At 36.2% G+C, this 16076-nt stretch overlaps 1 protein-coding gene across 2 annotated transcripts in view; it reads left to right on the top strand.

Annotated features, from left to right (window-relative positions):
• IleRS-m (Isoleucyl-tRNA synthetase, mitochondrial) overlaps window positions 1-16076 on the top strand; it is a 384064-nt gene that overhangs the window by 322123 nt on the left and 45865 nt on the right. For both annotated transcript variants that reach the window (XM_090403396.1, XM_090403397.1), the window contains exon 18: window positions 13116-13247. In XM_090403396.1, coding sequence (XP_090259522.1) covers window positions 13116-13247 — 132 coding nt within the window. The remainder of the gene's footprint in view (window positions 1-13115; window positions 13248-16076) is intronic.

Here is a 16076-nt window from a genome sequence, read left to right as displayed (position 1 = left end):
GATCATATAGGCATCAGATAACAATCGTGTTTTTTCTTTACAGTCAGAGCATCGACACTCATCTGACTTACCCTCCTCCTTTATCCAGGCTTGGGACTGGCATGAGACCTCTAAGGATTCCATGACTGCTTTTTGCTTTACTTCCTGGCAAATCAGAATTAACTTACAGCAGATTATTCAGTGCCTTAAAGGGCTTAAATTCATCATTAGATCCCGAAACTTTAATAGTTGACTTCGAGAATGCAACTGTCAGTGGTGCTTTTCCTAACATATTTATATCAACAACTATAACAGGTTGTTTATTTCATATGGCACAAAATCTTTATCGCAAAATTGTTGCCATTGGTGTGAAGTTATGCTATCAAACAGATGCTTAATTCAACACAAATTAAATGCTTCACAGCATTAGCATTTCTTCTGATGAGTGATGTTACTGATGGATTTGTTGAATTGACAATCTGCATCAAAAAGTTAATTATTTGTGCAGCATCTCTTTTAATTTGCACAATTTTTAAATCATTTCATTATGTGATGTATCACTGATGTATCATCCACCTTAATAAAGAAAATTGCCTTTTTAATGATTTTATAATACGTTTTATCATCATTGCTTATTTACAAAAATTAATGCAAAATATCTTACGCCGAAAATGTTTATGCCGAATTTTCTGGCCACGCTAACAAGGTACCCTCTATGGACTGGTTAAAAGTTAATTTGGAAAAGTCAGGTTATCTAGTCTCACAATGACTGTCTCCCAGATCATTAGTATCATACTTTTTTGATGTTGTAGAGTATTCCTTACCAGGTGCTGATTCTTGCAGGTGCTTTCCATCCTATAGCAACTTCTGTATAAAACCAATGTCTTCCTCCATTTAATTCTATGTGAAGGAGTATTCAGAGCATGGTCTGCTGATCCCAACTTGCCATAAAGATGATCATTGGTGTAATTTTTGTGTTCTTCAATTCAGTTATTAACTGATGTGCCAGTCTATCCAAATTGCAGGCACAAGGAACTGCATACGCTCCATGATGTGCAAGAGAATGAAGTTGATCTTTGGGAGAGTGGATGAAAGTAGCTAGCTGTATGAGTGATTTAAACATATCATAGAGATCATATTTGTAGAGAACTTTAGCAATCCTTTCTGATGTTAATCAGGATTATTATTATTATCCTAAGACTCAGTGGAGTCAAAGACTCATCTAGGAGGTCCTTTTGTCATACACACAGCTCATCATATCCTGCCTTAAACAAATTCAAATTTTTGCAGACACCACATTCTCAGGCAGTGCATTCCAATCATTCACAGCTCTCCATACAAAACACCTGCTTATCACTTCCCTTGCTCACACCCTCCTTATACAGCTTCCATGGATAACCTGTTGTTCTCCCTCGATCTCTCATCATTTTATGAAAAACCTCTTCAATGTTAATCCTATAGCAACTTCTTACCATCTTGTATGCCTTTATCATATCACCCCTCTTCTTTCTATCCATTAGACTCTGTAAATTGCATAATCTCAATGTTTCTTCATATTCAATATGCCAAAGATCAGAATCTATTTTGGGATCCTCTCCAACGATATGTTGGAGAGGAACAGGTGACCAAATCTGTGCACAGTGGTTTACATTTGGACTAATCAGAACCTTATACAATGGAACCAGAATCTCCTTACTTCTATGAGTCAGTGTCCTTGGCATCATTGCCAGAATTTGTTGTGTTGTCTTCACAATTTTGGTAATGTGTCTGTCCTCTGAATTTTAGATCCTTATCCACCATCACCCCAAGATCACTTATTTCCTCCATCTCCAACAATATGTTCTCACCAAGCATAAATTCTACATCCAATCTTTGTCTCCCAAATTTTAAAACCTTACATTTTGCAACATTGAACTGGCATCCCCGCTCCCATGCCCATCCATTCAATCTATTCAAATCTTCTTGTAAGGCCAAAACATCTGCTCTACTCCTCATAGTTCCAATTTTGCATCGTCTGCAAACGACTGAATATCTCTATCCAAATATTCTCCAATATCATTAACATACAGGTTAAATACAACAATACAGGTTAAACAGAGGAAAGTCACTACGGGTGCCTCACACTTAGTGACTTTCCTCTTCTGGAATATTGCTCCCTATACACAACTTGCTGGTACCTATCAGATAGCCAGTCTCCAATCCAATGCACTAGTCTAATATCCAACCACATCTGCTCTAGTTTGACTATCAGATTATCATGCAGTAATTTGCCGGCCTGGTTGGCCAAGTGGTTAGCGTATCCGCTCTCCAGCCAAAAGGCTGTGGGTTCGTATCCTGCTGCGGACATGGATGTTTTTGATTATCTGTGAAAATGCTAGTGGTGGTGTTGGTGGTAGATGGCATTGGTTAACCATACGTTGCGGTACATTGTAGTTAGTGGATTGAGTGGTGGAGACAAAGAGAGTAGGTACCCTCCCTCAGTGAGTCTTTGGATTCCCTGGAAGTGTCATGTAATAATAATAATAATAATCTATTAAAAGCCTTTGTAAAATCGAAGTATACTACTTGTGTATCCATTTCCTTTGTCCAATGAAGTCAGCTTATTGTAATAAATAAGTAGATTACTAAAGAATGGCATCCCTTTAGCAAATTCATGCTGTCCATCAAAGATAATACCATTATTATCAACCCGATTCTGGTTCTCACCATCCTCTCCAACTTTAACCACAGCTGACATACAGATAGGCCTGTAATTTGATGCTTGAGTTCTGTCACCTCCCTTATGATGCAGCACAGTCTTGCCTTTCTTCCGCTCCTTTGAAACTTGAAGTGTTAGACTCATTAAACAAATATGTCAAGGCAGATGTCAGCTCTCTGGCATATTCCTTCCAAATACATGGTGATATATCATCAAGTTCCACAGTCTTATTAACATCAAGTTTGTTCAATTTCCCCATATACTTCTTGCTCACTTACAGTCAGTCAGTCTCTCCTCCACACCATCCACTGCCACATCCACTTGAACCCCCTGAGCTTCTCAAACTCTTCATGATGTCACATTCACAAGAATGAAAATCTTCATGAACTACTCATTATATATTTCAGCTATATTCTCTGTAGCAGTTGTTTTCTTATACCATTTTCTTAAGTCATCCTTCAGTAATCATTCTTTTTTTTTTTTTTTTTTTTTTTTTTTCTTTTTCTTTTTTTTTTGAAGGAACTCCCTAGGATTTTTTTGGACTCCTACTGCACTTTTGCTACCCTTACCAACCAAGTTACCATCCTTGTCTGTTCTTTGTAATCCTCATGGAAATGATTATTACCACTCCTCTTATGTTGCCTCCAGAATGCCTTTTTCCTCTGTATTTCATGCTTAATCTCTTCATTCATCCATTTCACACCTACCTTATTTAACCTTCTGATCTTGGAATACATTTAGACATTGCTTCTACTAGATAGTTCTTGAATAACCCTCAAGCAGTATTGATCTCCTTTCCACCCAACTCCTCCTTCCCTGCTACACTTGCAAGCTGTTTCCTGAGCTTCTCATAATCCTTGTAATTCCAGACATTCCTTTTCCTCACAGAGGTCCTTATACTGATGGCAACCACCCAGGTAATCAATTGACAGTCACTCTCCAACTGGATGATGTAGATAAGTTAACATCTGTTGAATTTAAGTTAAAAGCTACTCTTCCCTCTAAAGCATGGTGACCTCCTTTTCACACTCATTTCTATTGCCAACACAGATACACCTTCTGTCCAAAAAAGAAACCAAACTTTTGATAGAAAATAAAACACAGGCCAATTATAATTATTCAAATAATTTATTTCAATCAATATACTCTCCCTCAGCTTCGGTATACAGTGTTTGGCATGGTCAATTAATTCGTTAAATGAGTTTTTAATATCTGGTTTTGGGATACTGTTGAGGGTCATGGTTACTGCTGCTTGAAAAATTATGTGCTCAGAGAATTAAAATGAGGGAATTCTACAGAAAGAATCTTTTCAATAAATGCATGATTTCATCCTAATATGTGACTATTTAACATGATGTGTAGATTTCCTGATTTAATTCCAGGATACTTATTTTTGAGATTTTATAGCTACAGACTTGGAAAATGGGAAGTATTATCATCAGACCATGGAGTCAAGTGACTCATCATGAGAAGTCCCAAACACACAGTTCATCATACTGTGCCTTCAATATATTCACCATCTCTGCATTCACAACACTCTCAGGAAATGCATTCCAATCACCCACCACTCTCCATGCAAAAAAATCTGCTCCTCTCCCCTCAACATTGCTCACACCCTCCTCTTTGTATCCACTAGTCTCTGCAATTTGACATTTCCTCAATCTGTCTTCATACTCTACATTCCAGAGACCAGAAATCACCTTAGTCAATCATCTCTGGACCATTTTCGATATTTTCTCGTCCTTCTGAAAGCCATGTGACCAAATCTGTGCACAATAGTCCATATGTGACCTAATTAAAGCTTTACACCCTCTGTCCAAAGAGAAACCAAACTTTTGATAGGAAATAAAACACAGGCCAATTATAAGTATTCAAATAATTTATTTCAATCAATATACTCTCCCTCAGCTTCGATACAGCATTTGGCACGGTCAATTAATTCATTAAATGAGTTTTTTATATTGGTTTTTGGGATACTGTTGAGGGTCGTGGTTACTGCCACTTAAATGTCTTCAATGGTTCTGTATTGCTTTCCTTTCATCGGCAAATGAAGTCGTGGAAAGAGAAAGAAGTCACAGGGTGCTAAATGAGGTGAATATGGTGAGTGATCCAACACAAACTTGGTTTTTTCTCAAAAACTGTCTCACAATGTTCGAATGATGAGATGGTGCATTATCATGCAAAAGTGACCAGCTGTCTGCATCACGATATTCATGCCATATGTGACGAATTCTTGCTATCAGTCGCTTTAAAACGTCGAGTTAAACATGCCGTTGACCATCTGGCCAGGCAAAACGAATTCTTTGTGGATAATGCCCTTGGAATTGTAGAAATAAATCAGCATTGTCTTTACTTTTGACTTCTCCAAGCGACTTTTTTTCGAATGCCCCTCTTTTGGTGGTCTCCACTCAGCACTCTGGCACTTTGTTTCGGGCTCATACTCAAAACACCACTTTTCGTCACCAGTAACAATCTTTTCAAGGAAGTTGGAGTCCTTAAGAGCGGTTTTAAAAAGGTCCTTGCAGTGTTCAATTCGATACATTTTTTGGTTCTTTGGTCAACTTGTGGGGAACAAATCGGGAATTCAATTTACGAAAGCCCAAACTCTCGGTTCAAAATGTTGTGCACAATTGATTTTGGAATCCCCAATTCATCTTCAATCAATCTCACGAATGATTTTGGGTTTTCTTTGATGAAATCATGCACTTTTTGGACGTTAACTTCGCTCAGTCCAGTTTTTAGATGGCCTGCTTTTCGTTATCCTCAAGTGTCTCACGACCACTTTGAAATTGCTTAAACCACTTATAAACTTGAGTACGGAATACACATTCATCACCGTATGCTTTTTGAAGCATTTGATGCTTTTTGGTAAAACGTTTACCAAGTTTAACACACAAGTCAATTGCAGCTCTCTGTTTGAAACTCATTTTCCAACTGTTCGTCAAAATACAGTCACTCTTGGCACTATAACTCGGTTTCTAATGAAACAAATGTCATAAACAGTTGACACAACAGTAATGAAGGTTGCCGCTTTCGACAAAAAAAGATACAACAGGTGGTGTCACTAGTTTTTTCTATTTTCGAACAGTTCCGTTTCTTTTTGGACAAAGGGTGTATTATATATTGATGCTGTGTTGGTAAGACTAATTTAAAAATATGTATGTATCTGTATTCACTAAATGAAAATTTTTGAGTGTGGATTATTGGCATCATTTGCTAGGAAATTCAGTTTGCTATCATGAAAGTTTTGAACCCACTCTGTTTTAGTGATGAGCTTAAAGTATTGGTTCTTTTTAGGTGATACCAAAATTAAATGATCGATAAGCATGTAGTTTATTGTACAAAAACAAAAGTGTTTTGAAAGAAGAGAACTGAAAAACATGCACAACAGTATTCATTTGCTTTTGTTAAGGAATAGCATCTGTTTTCAGATGTCATAGTTCAAATGGTATTTACTATTTTTAACACCTTCACTTGATTCTTCATACTAAAATCTTTCTGTTCTTTTTAAACCTATATTACCTACTTCTGAGCTAATAGTGATTGCTTAACTTTATTATTATTATTTTTTATTTCATAGGATTTAATCGAGTCGGTAGCTACCTTGCTCTCAATTCTACATTGTTATTTCCTGCTATTATTTCTTTTGACCTTAAGGTAATTTTTTGTTTTTAGAAACCTGAATACATATTTTTTTTATTCAGTTCCTTTGATTTTAAATATATATATATATCTATCTTCTTCTTCGAGTGTCATCTATCAGAGGTCAGCGAACACCTTGGCAAATTTTTTGAGTTATCCTCAGCCACTCTGAACAGTCTCTCAGACCTTATGTCAGTCCACTGTCTGATGTTTGCCAGTTAAGATTTTCTTCATCTTGTCCTCTTCTGTCATTTATCTTACCTTTTATAATCAATTGAAGTATCTTATATTTTTTTATTACAAAGTAGGTGACCAAAATATGCAGTTTTCCTTCTTTTTTATGGTATCTAAAAGTTCACATGATTTCCCCATTTGTTCCAGTTCTTGATTGGATGTTTTTGCTGTCCATGGAATGTTTAACATTCATCTGTATAACCACATCTCAAAGGCTTCAAGTTTTTTTTGTCGATGGTTTCTTCATGGTTCAAGTTTCTGCACCATACAGCAGTACAGATCATACATAGCATTTAACCATGTGTACTCTAAATTTAAATTGTAGTTACAAAGTGTTGATTTCATCAGGAGAAAATTTTTTTCTTGCCATTTCAATTCTAACTTTTATTTTCATTTCTAGGTTGCATTCTTCATTTAATCAGCATCCCAGATATTTAATTGTCACTCTTTCTGTTTGTTTCCTGTTTAAAGAAGTGTTGAATTAAGAATTAGTTCCTTGCTTATGACCATGGATTTAGTTTTGGTGATATTTATTCATAATTCCATTTTTTTTACTCTCTTTGTTCATTAGTTCAAGAAGATTTTGAAGATTCTGAATATTGTCAGCCAGGAGAGATGTGTCATCAGCATATCGGATGTTATTGATGATTTCACCATTTACATTAATCCATTTCTCTCTTCCTTTTAAGATTTTTTGAGGCTTCTGGGTATATGTTAAAAAGGAGAGACGACTGCACACATCCTTGCCTTAATCCTCATTTGATGTTAATGGTGTTTGTAATAATGTCATCAACTTGAACAGATGCCTTTTGGTTCCAATACAAGTTTTTGATGATCCTGATGTCTTTACCATCTAATCCAATTCTTTTTTAATAATTCAATCATTTTAGTACGTTGGACTTTGTCAAATGCTTTCTTGAAGACAATGAAGCAAATGAATAATTCCTTGTTTTGGTCACTACATTTTTTAAAAAAGATTTGAGAACAGGAAAGAGCCTCTCTCATTCCCAAACTGCTTCTAAAGCCAAATTGGGTATCATTGATGGCATCTTCACATTTTCTGTATATTCTTTTTTGAATTATTTTCAGAAACTCTGAAAAAGAGAGCCAAAAGGCTTCACTTCGGTGATGCAAAATTATTCAAATTAAGTGGATATTGAATCCAACATTATTTCAAAGCCGAATGGAGAAACTACAAGAGTTTCATGCTGAATATAGAAACTATAAAAGTTTCAGCAGATCCAAGCGTAAGCAAACCTTTCATGACAGGGACAACTCATAATAAAGGTGGAGTAAGCTCTGATCACTGTCCTTAGTATTTCCCATAATGTAAAACACATCTCCTAGCAGACGTGTATGATGTTATACATTATGGGGGTCACTACCCAGACTGGTTTAGACCTTTATTGAGGTCTCATCAGTGGGAGCCAGATCCAAATGTAAATAAATACTCAGGTTGAAGTGATGCAGAACTTATACTTCATCATACGAGTTGCTAAAAAAGGTGTCACATCACAAAAGAGAGCCAAAAGGCTTCATTTCAGCAATGCAAAATTATTCAAATTAAGTGGATATTAAATCCAACATTATTTCAAAGCCAAATAGAGAAACTACAAGAGTTTCATGCTGAATATAGAAACTATAAAAGTTTCGAATTTGTCATCACTGAAATGAAGCCTTTTGGCTCTCTTTTTTCAGTAATTCTTGGTGCCTTTTGTGATGGCGAAACTTTTATAGTTTCTATATTCAGCATGAAACTCTTGTAGTTTCTCTATTTGGCTTTGAAATAATGTTGGATTCAATATCCACTTAATTTGAATAATTTTGCATCGTCGAAGTGAAGCCTTTTGGCTCTCATTTTCAGTAATTCTTGGTGCCTTTTGTGACGCGAAACTTTTATAGTTTCTCTATTCAGCTTTGAAATAATGTTGGATTCAGTATCCACTTAATTTGAATAATTTTTGCTGAAGTGAAGCCTTTTGGCTCTCCTTTTCAGTAGTTCTTGGTGCCTTTTTTAGCAACTCGTATAAAGTACAAGTTCTGCATCACTTCAACCTGAGTATTTATTTACATTTGGGTCTGGCTACCACTGATGAGACCTCAATAAAGGTCGAAATTGGTCTGGGTAGTGACCCCCCTCCCTCCCCATAATGTATAACATCATGCATGTCCACTAGGAGATGTGTTTTACATTATGGGAAATACTAAGGATAGTGAAACTTTTATAGTTGCTATATTCGGCATGAAACTTGTAGTTGCTATATTCAGCTTTGAAATAATGTTGGATTCAATATCACTTAATTTGAATAATTTTCAGAAACATTTTGAGAACAGGATTCATTAGACTGATCATTCTATAGTCATTTCAAGTTTTTACATTTGCTTTTTTTTTTTTTTTTTAGGTAGTATGATGAAGATCGACTGCAACCAGTCTTGAGGGATTATGCCTGTGTCATAGATCTTATTCTATCAAGGCCTAAGGCTTTACCATTTTTAGCTGAGTTCAGCACATATTCTACCTCTGATCTTAGAATACATGAACTTAAGTATTTTCTGGGTTTTGTCTTTATCAGTAAAGAGTTCTACATATTTCATTCATTCTTGTATTTTATCATCCTCTTCAGATATTATTTCTTCCTTTTTGTTTCGAAGGATACATAGTTTTTTTTTTTTTTAAATATATCTGAAGTCTCTTTCACCTTTTTGCGTAGATTAAAAGTGTCATGCTTTTCCTGTAGAAATTCTAATTCTTTACATTTTTCATTCATCATTTCTTTTGCTTCTTTGATCTTGTCTTTAATAATTTTCTGAACCCCTTTATATTTTGTTGGAATATGATTTTTATATGATCTGCGTTGATCTATGAGAGAAAGAATTTCGTCAGTTATCCAATCTTTCTTTTTTGCTTCTCTATCAGAACACAAAGTATTGGCACATTTCTCTATGAAGACAGATTTTAATTTGTCCCATGATTCATCAACCCTCATGACGTCATCATTCTTGATATCTCGATTCAGATCATGACTCAGTTTTTTTTCTTATTTCTGTGTTTTTTAACTTTCCTAGATCAAACTTTTTTTGTAGATGTTTCTTAAGCGTAGCTTTCAGTCTGAGTTATAACTCTGTCACCAGTAGATTATGAGCAGAAGCAGTGTCTACACTAGGATAGGTTTTTGGAGTCTTTACGGAACTTCAAAATTGTTGATTAATTAGCAAGTAATCAATTTGGTTTCTGACTATATTTGTATTATTATCCTGTGGTGATCGTAAAGTATATATAACATAAAGCCTTTGGGATGGTAGTTTAAACCATGTTTGTGATTATTAGTTCCTCTTCTTGGCAGAATTGAATAAGATGGTCTACTCTCTCATTTTGTGTTCCCATTCTATGTTCGCCAACTATATTTCCACTTCTACCTTTCCCAACTTTAGCATTGGCATCACCCATGACGATGTTAGTATCATGTTTCTTTGTATTTTTCATTACTCCTTTTAATTGATCATAAAATTCTTTGATCTCAGTATCATTCTTGTCAGCAGTAGTGGGCATAGACCTGTATAAGATTGATATCTAGTAGTTGACCTTTCAGCTTTAATAACATTACTCTAAACTAAGTAGGGGATGAAGGTTAACAGTAACTGACATCTTTGTTTAATATTATTCTAACTCCGTTTTGATGGTTTTAACTACTTCCACAGTGGTACATTGTCATATCATCAACTTGAGTTTTGCCTGATCTTGGTCACCTAACTTCACTTATTCCTTAAATCGCAATTCCAAGTCTTTTCATTTCCTGTATAGCATTTCTTAGCTTACCTGCTTCATACAGGGTTCTGACATTCCAGGTTCAAGATTCTTTTCACTCCTGTCCCATTTAAGGGACCCCAGGAACTTGGGGCCATTTGTGTAGATTTGCTCACCATGATGGTTAGTCTGGAGAGAATAGAGCAGTAATTTTTCCATTGCTTTCTGCTCTGCAGTATTACAGATGTACACAATAAATTGTATTCTATCTATATGTTCACTGGCCGGATGCTGTACGGTCACCCTGATGCTCGGTGATATGCCACACCAGGCCTCGCCATGTAGTCCTGTTGTTTGCTTTTCTGGAGGCCTCAACTCTCTGAAGATCAGTCACTCCGCGCACGCACACACACACACACACACACACACACACACACACACACACACACACACCATCCATCCATCTTGTTGATGGTCTACCCCTTCCTCTTTTTCCTGGAACTTTACCTTCTATTACTGTTATGAGAAGTCCCCCCCCTTCCATCCTTTCTATGTGTCCAAAATATTTTAACTTTCTTCTGTCAATATCCTTAAGGAGCCTTAAAGTTCTATTGATCTTTTTAACACCCATTCATTTGTACATCTTTCAGTATATGATATCCTCAACAGCCTTCTGGAACACCACATCTCAAAAGCAGGTATTCGTTTCTTATCTTACTTGTTTAGGTTCCAAGCTTCACATCCAAAAATCGCTGTTGAAAAAACTACTGCATCCAAAATTGTCAACTTTGTTCCCATGGAGATAGATCCCTCCTTCCAGATTTTAGACAACTCTCTGACTGTTGTTTTAGCCATTCCTAACCTTCTTCTAACATCTTTTGAACAGCAATTCTTCACATTCTTGTACATCAAGAGCTTTCCTCTATGTATTTCCTTTGAAGTTTCATGATGACAACTTTACCATCATCATGAGACTTCAACGTTGTGTCAGTACTGAAAAATGGTGTTTCCCTTTGTCAGAGGATTGAATCCTTTAATCTTCCTTGTAACCCTAGGTAGGGGCCCCTAACCAAATACTGACAGCCGAAACTAGCTGAGCCCAGGTTGTTTATATAGGTCTGCTCCTCTGAAGATTCTTCTGCACATTTCATGGACAGTCCCAGGGAACACGACAGGTGGACTTGCTTTACTCCCCATATATATATATATACATATACAGGGTGTTCGGGATAAATTTGACATATTTATAATTAATTATATTTTTCCGTAAGTTACATGTATTAACACACACTTCTCTTCATTTAAAAGTTTGGACCCTTCTTCATTCATATACAAGATGTCAGAAAGGATGGATAGCTGGAACCCACCTGAATCATGGAAGAGAATAACTTGTATCATGATGATTCGTGCCCGCCATCAAAATAAGGATATTACGACTGCTGCCCAATGCTCCCTGAATACAGTAAAAACAATCAGGCATGAACTAGAGACTTGCAATGGTGACTACGAGGATGTAGCAAGAAGAAAGATCCCTAGCAGACGATCTGATTGCGTTCGTACAGCAGAATTCCTCGCAAATCTGCAGGAACAGGTGTTGAAGAACCCTGGCATTGGAATTCGGGCTTTGTTCATGGAGTTGCTAACTGTAGTCAAGCCCTGGATAACAAGGGTAGCCAATGGTAGGCCGTATGTATGGCAGCAGGATTCGGCCCCTTGCCACACCTCTGGGAAAAGTCAAAAATGGTTGTCTGAAAATTTCTACAACTTCACCAGTCCAAATGTTTGGCCTCCAAACTCCCCAGACCTTAACCCCATGGATTATTTTGTATGGGGCGCAGTTGAAAAAGACACCAATCGCACTTCCAGTAATACAAAAGCCCAGTTAATGGATAAAATTAAAACAGTTTTTGCGGCCCTTCCCAGGGAGACTGTAGCATCAGCTTGTTCGAGGTTCCGAAGCAGAATTGAAGCTGTGATCGATGCTAATGGTGGTTATTTTGAGTAAATCTTGTTGATAGTATTGTAATTAACTCTGCCTGTAATGTTTTTTTGTCAATTCATTAAATTTAATAGATACAAAGAAGATTTTCTTTTTCCTTACGAAACTGTCAAATTTATCCCGAACACCCTGTATATATATATAAGCTGTTTTTTTCTGCTGTTACAGTAACCAAAATTTGTATATCTTTAATACCACAGTAACTAATCCTAATAAGGGATAGCTTGATTTCTGTAGTACTTCATTCTTTCACATCAAAATTTGGTTATCACCTGTGTGTTATCTTAGAATTCTGAGCAGACCTCTGGAGCTAAAAGCAGAAATATATTGAAATTACACATTTTACAAGAGATGCTGTGCATGAATGCAAACTTTCTTTCTCTTTGACTGGTTTCTGAGAATATTATAAAATCATTTATTCCCACATATGCTACATAATCCACTGAAAGCCATTCATACAATATCAAAATTCTGTCATGCAGAGCTTTAACTATGAGAAGGTTAAGTTTGAATATTTGTGTTAAAATTTACTGTTTCAGAAAAAAAAAGACAAAAGCATCCAACATGCCACCAGTTGTAAAATCTTACAAGTGCTAATAAAACGGTCAGCTTGTCTTATCTGAATGAGATTTTTTTCTGATTTATTCTTCGATTTTAAATTTGGATTGAATTTCTGCTCTAGTTGATCCAGATGTCAAGGGTCAGTAAATGAAGATTTGTTCATTTTGAAGTTGGATAATTGAGAGATAACTATATATATATATATATATATATATATATATATATATATATTGTTTATTTTATTTTAATTTTTCTAGATACGAAATACTCTACGTTTTCTCCTTGGTGCCCTTCATGGTTTTCACTTTAGTCACCACTCAGTTTCACTTAATAACATGTGTCAGCTAGACAAGTACATGCTTCACCTCCTGGATGAATTTTCTAAAAAGGTAGGGTCATTTTATGCACATGATTTGGTAATAGCAATGATAAACATAGTTTTATGTGTGTTATCATCATCATCATTCTTTTTTCTTATCATTAGGCATACTGACCTGGTATTGTCCCTTTAATTAGTTCTCCAAACCTTATTTGAATAGGATAAAGTTATCCCCCACCACACACACACACAGTGTTGTCTGGGTGCATACTTGTATTGGCCAGTGTTCATGGTTGTAGGTGGGAACATCTCACCTAGAGTAAAACTCTCCTGCTTCCCCCTATAACTACCTGAAAAGTGACCAGAAAATTCCTAGTGCAGATGACATTTGCATCCAGGTCTGTTTCCCAGAGAATTAATGTCAAGTGAGGCATCATAATGAAGTACAGTAAAACCCTTTTTTACACTTTTCAGGGGACTGATGGAAAAAAGTGTAAATAGCAGGAAATGTAAAAAAAGGCTAAAAGATGACTTACTACTAATATGTGAGTCTACATACTCGATTACAAAATTTAATAACTGAAAATAAATGAATTTACAATTACTTACATTTATCTATTTAAAAAAATCTTTAATTGTTGGTTGTTTTTGCTTTTCGTTTTTTTCTTCTTTTTTTTTTTTGACTTAGCGCCAGATTGCTTTGCATTGAGTTCAATGCTTGACCTGTTTTTTACTATCGTGTTCAAAGTGGACATGGAGAGTCCAAGATCTTTTGCTAAGTGCACACGTGTTCCGGTATGTCAATCTACACATCACAGAATTGGCATCTTTTCTTCTACCAAAATACATTTTCTGTCTTTTTTCTCCATGTTACTAACATGGATAATCCACCACCGCAACTTGAAAGCAACTTTCACACACTAAATTACGTAGTAGAAATATTTTAAATTAAGGGGATATAAAATCCACATTGTTTCAAAACCGAATCAGAGAGTTTCATGCCAAATATAGTAAACTATAAAGTATCGGCAAACACTAGCGTGAGCTAATGCAAGTGACCCTAGTACGTAGTACAATATCGGACAACTCGTTGCAAAGGTGGGGAAAGTTCAGATTGCTATTGTTAGGTATTTTCCATAATGTAACAATGTTTTACATAATGTCCATAATGTAATAACAGCATGCATTTCCTAGGAAATGTGTTTTTACATTATGGAAAATACCTAAGAATAGCGATCTGAACTTTCCCCACCTTTGCAACGAGTTGTCCGATATTGTACTACATACTAGGGTCACTTGCATTAGCTCACGCTAGTGTTTGCCGATACTTTATAGTTTACTATATTCGGCATGAAACTCTGATTCGATTCCAATCTTTGAGTTTCTTATTCTGTTTTGAAACAATGTGGATTTTATATCCCTTTAATTTAAAATATTGTTTATATTGCCGAAATGAAGCTTATTAGCTCTTTATATTTAAGTAACCAATGTATAAACTTATATACAAGAATTACAATCATCCATGGAGATTCCATTACATGCAAGGCCTATCAATACGCATGTTGAAGCTATCCATACAAATGAATCGATTAGCCTTTCTGAAATGCTGCCAGGATAACGACATGATCTCAAATTGTGTTAAATTAAAACACCGATTTACATCATCAAAAGCTCTGCACATTTACAGATGCACTAGCTTCGCTTTTCTACAGGAGCAGATTGCCACCACCCTTGTTCTTCTGACCAACACCAATGAAGCTATCCATGCACTTGAAGAAAAGCTTGTGAATCTACAAGAAAAATAACTCAGCTTCCTAACCTCAACCACCTCCTAACACAGTAATAAACCTATCCTCCCTGACTCTGAAGCAGTTAGCGCACTCATGCATGGCCATAACTCCTAAGAAAATTCCTGTGGAGGAAATAATGATACAAGTTGAACAAGGTATCCATGCCTTCCCAACCGTATTGCCAACATCAGACTGGATGTAGCCAGTATACTCACCCAAGCTAAACCATCAAAAAGTAACATATCAAAAAAAGAATTTGCAGCTCTCCAAGAAATAAAATTCAACAACAGAATAATAATTACCAAAGTGGATAAGGGAAATGCCACTGTGGTTTTAAACCTGTCAGATTACTCAGGTAAGCTTGCCTCTTTACTACTAGATCGTTCTACCTACCTCACTATAGACTGATCCCACCAGCACACATATCAGAACATTCCATAAGCTCCTTAAAAAGGTTACCTTTTAGTCTGTTTCAAACAGATTAAAACCTTATAACCCTAGATCCTCTCCTCTCAGATATATGGACTACCAAAAATCCATAAACAGAATGTGCCATTACACCCTATTGTGGATGTTACTGATTCACCCACATAAAAATTAGCCAAAGTTCTCACAGAATATACTGGCAACACACCTTCCCACATTTAAAAAAAAAAAAAAAAAAAAAAACTCAGCCCACTTATTTATTTATTCTTATGGCCAAAGCAGCTACAAGTCAATGTCCAGAACAGAAAGCCAATCCAGGGCCTCATCTGTCATTGCGTGGATGTCCCGGAGGCCACCACCATGAAATTGGCACCTTGGGCAGTCATTCACAATATGAGTAATTGTCTGTGCTACAAGAGAACAGTCACAATAAGGGTAGTCTGATAGTCTCCATTTATGTAGTAGGTAGCCACATATGCCTCGGTTAGTTCTGATCCTGTTGATAGATGACCAAATCTTGCTAGGAAGGGCAGAACCAGGCTGCGGAGCACAGGGATCTTCAACCAGGAAATCATTTGTTGGAAGATTGTTGGACCATTGTTCTCTCCACATGTCAGGTGCTGATGATAAGGCAGCTGAAGAGAGTTCGTCCATGGATCAGAAAGGGTTTCGTGATTTTTGGT

The sequence above is a fragment of the Typopeltis vanoorti genome, chromosome 14 (assembly GCF_054136105.1).
Source record: "Typopeltis vanoorti isolate ZY-2024b chromosome 14, IOZ_Tvanoo_1.0, whole genome shotgun sequence".
NCBI lineage: Eukaryota > Metazoa > Arthropoda > Arachnida > Uropygi > Thelyphonidae > Typopeltis > Typopeltis vanoorti.
The sequence above is the reverse complement of the archived record's forward strand: the minus strand, read 5'-3'. Positions and strand labels throughout refer to the sequence as shown.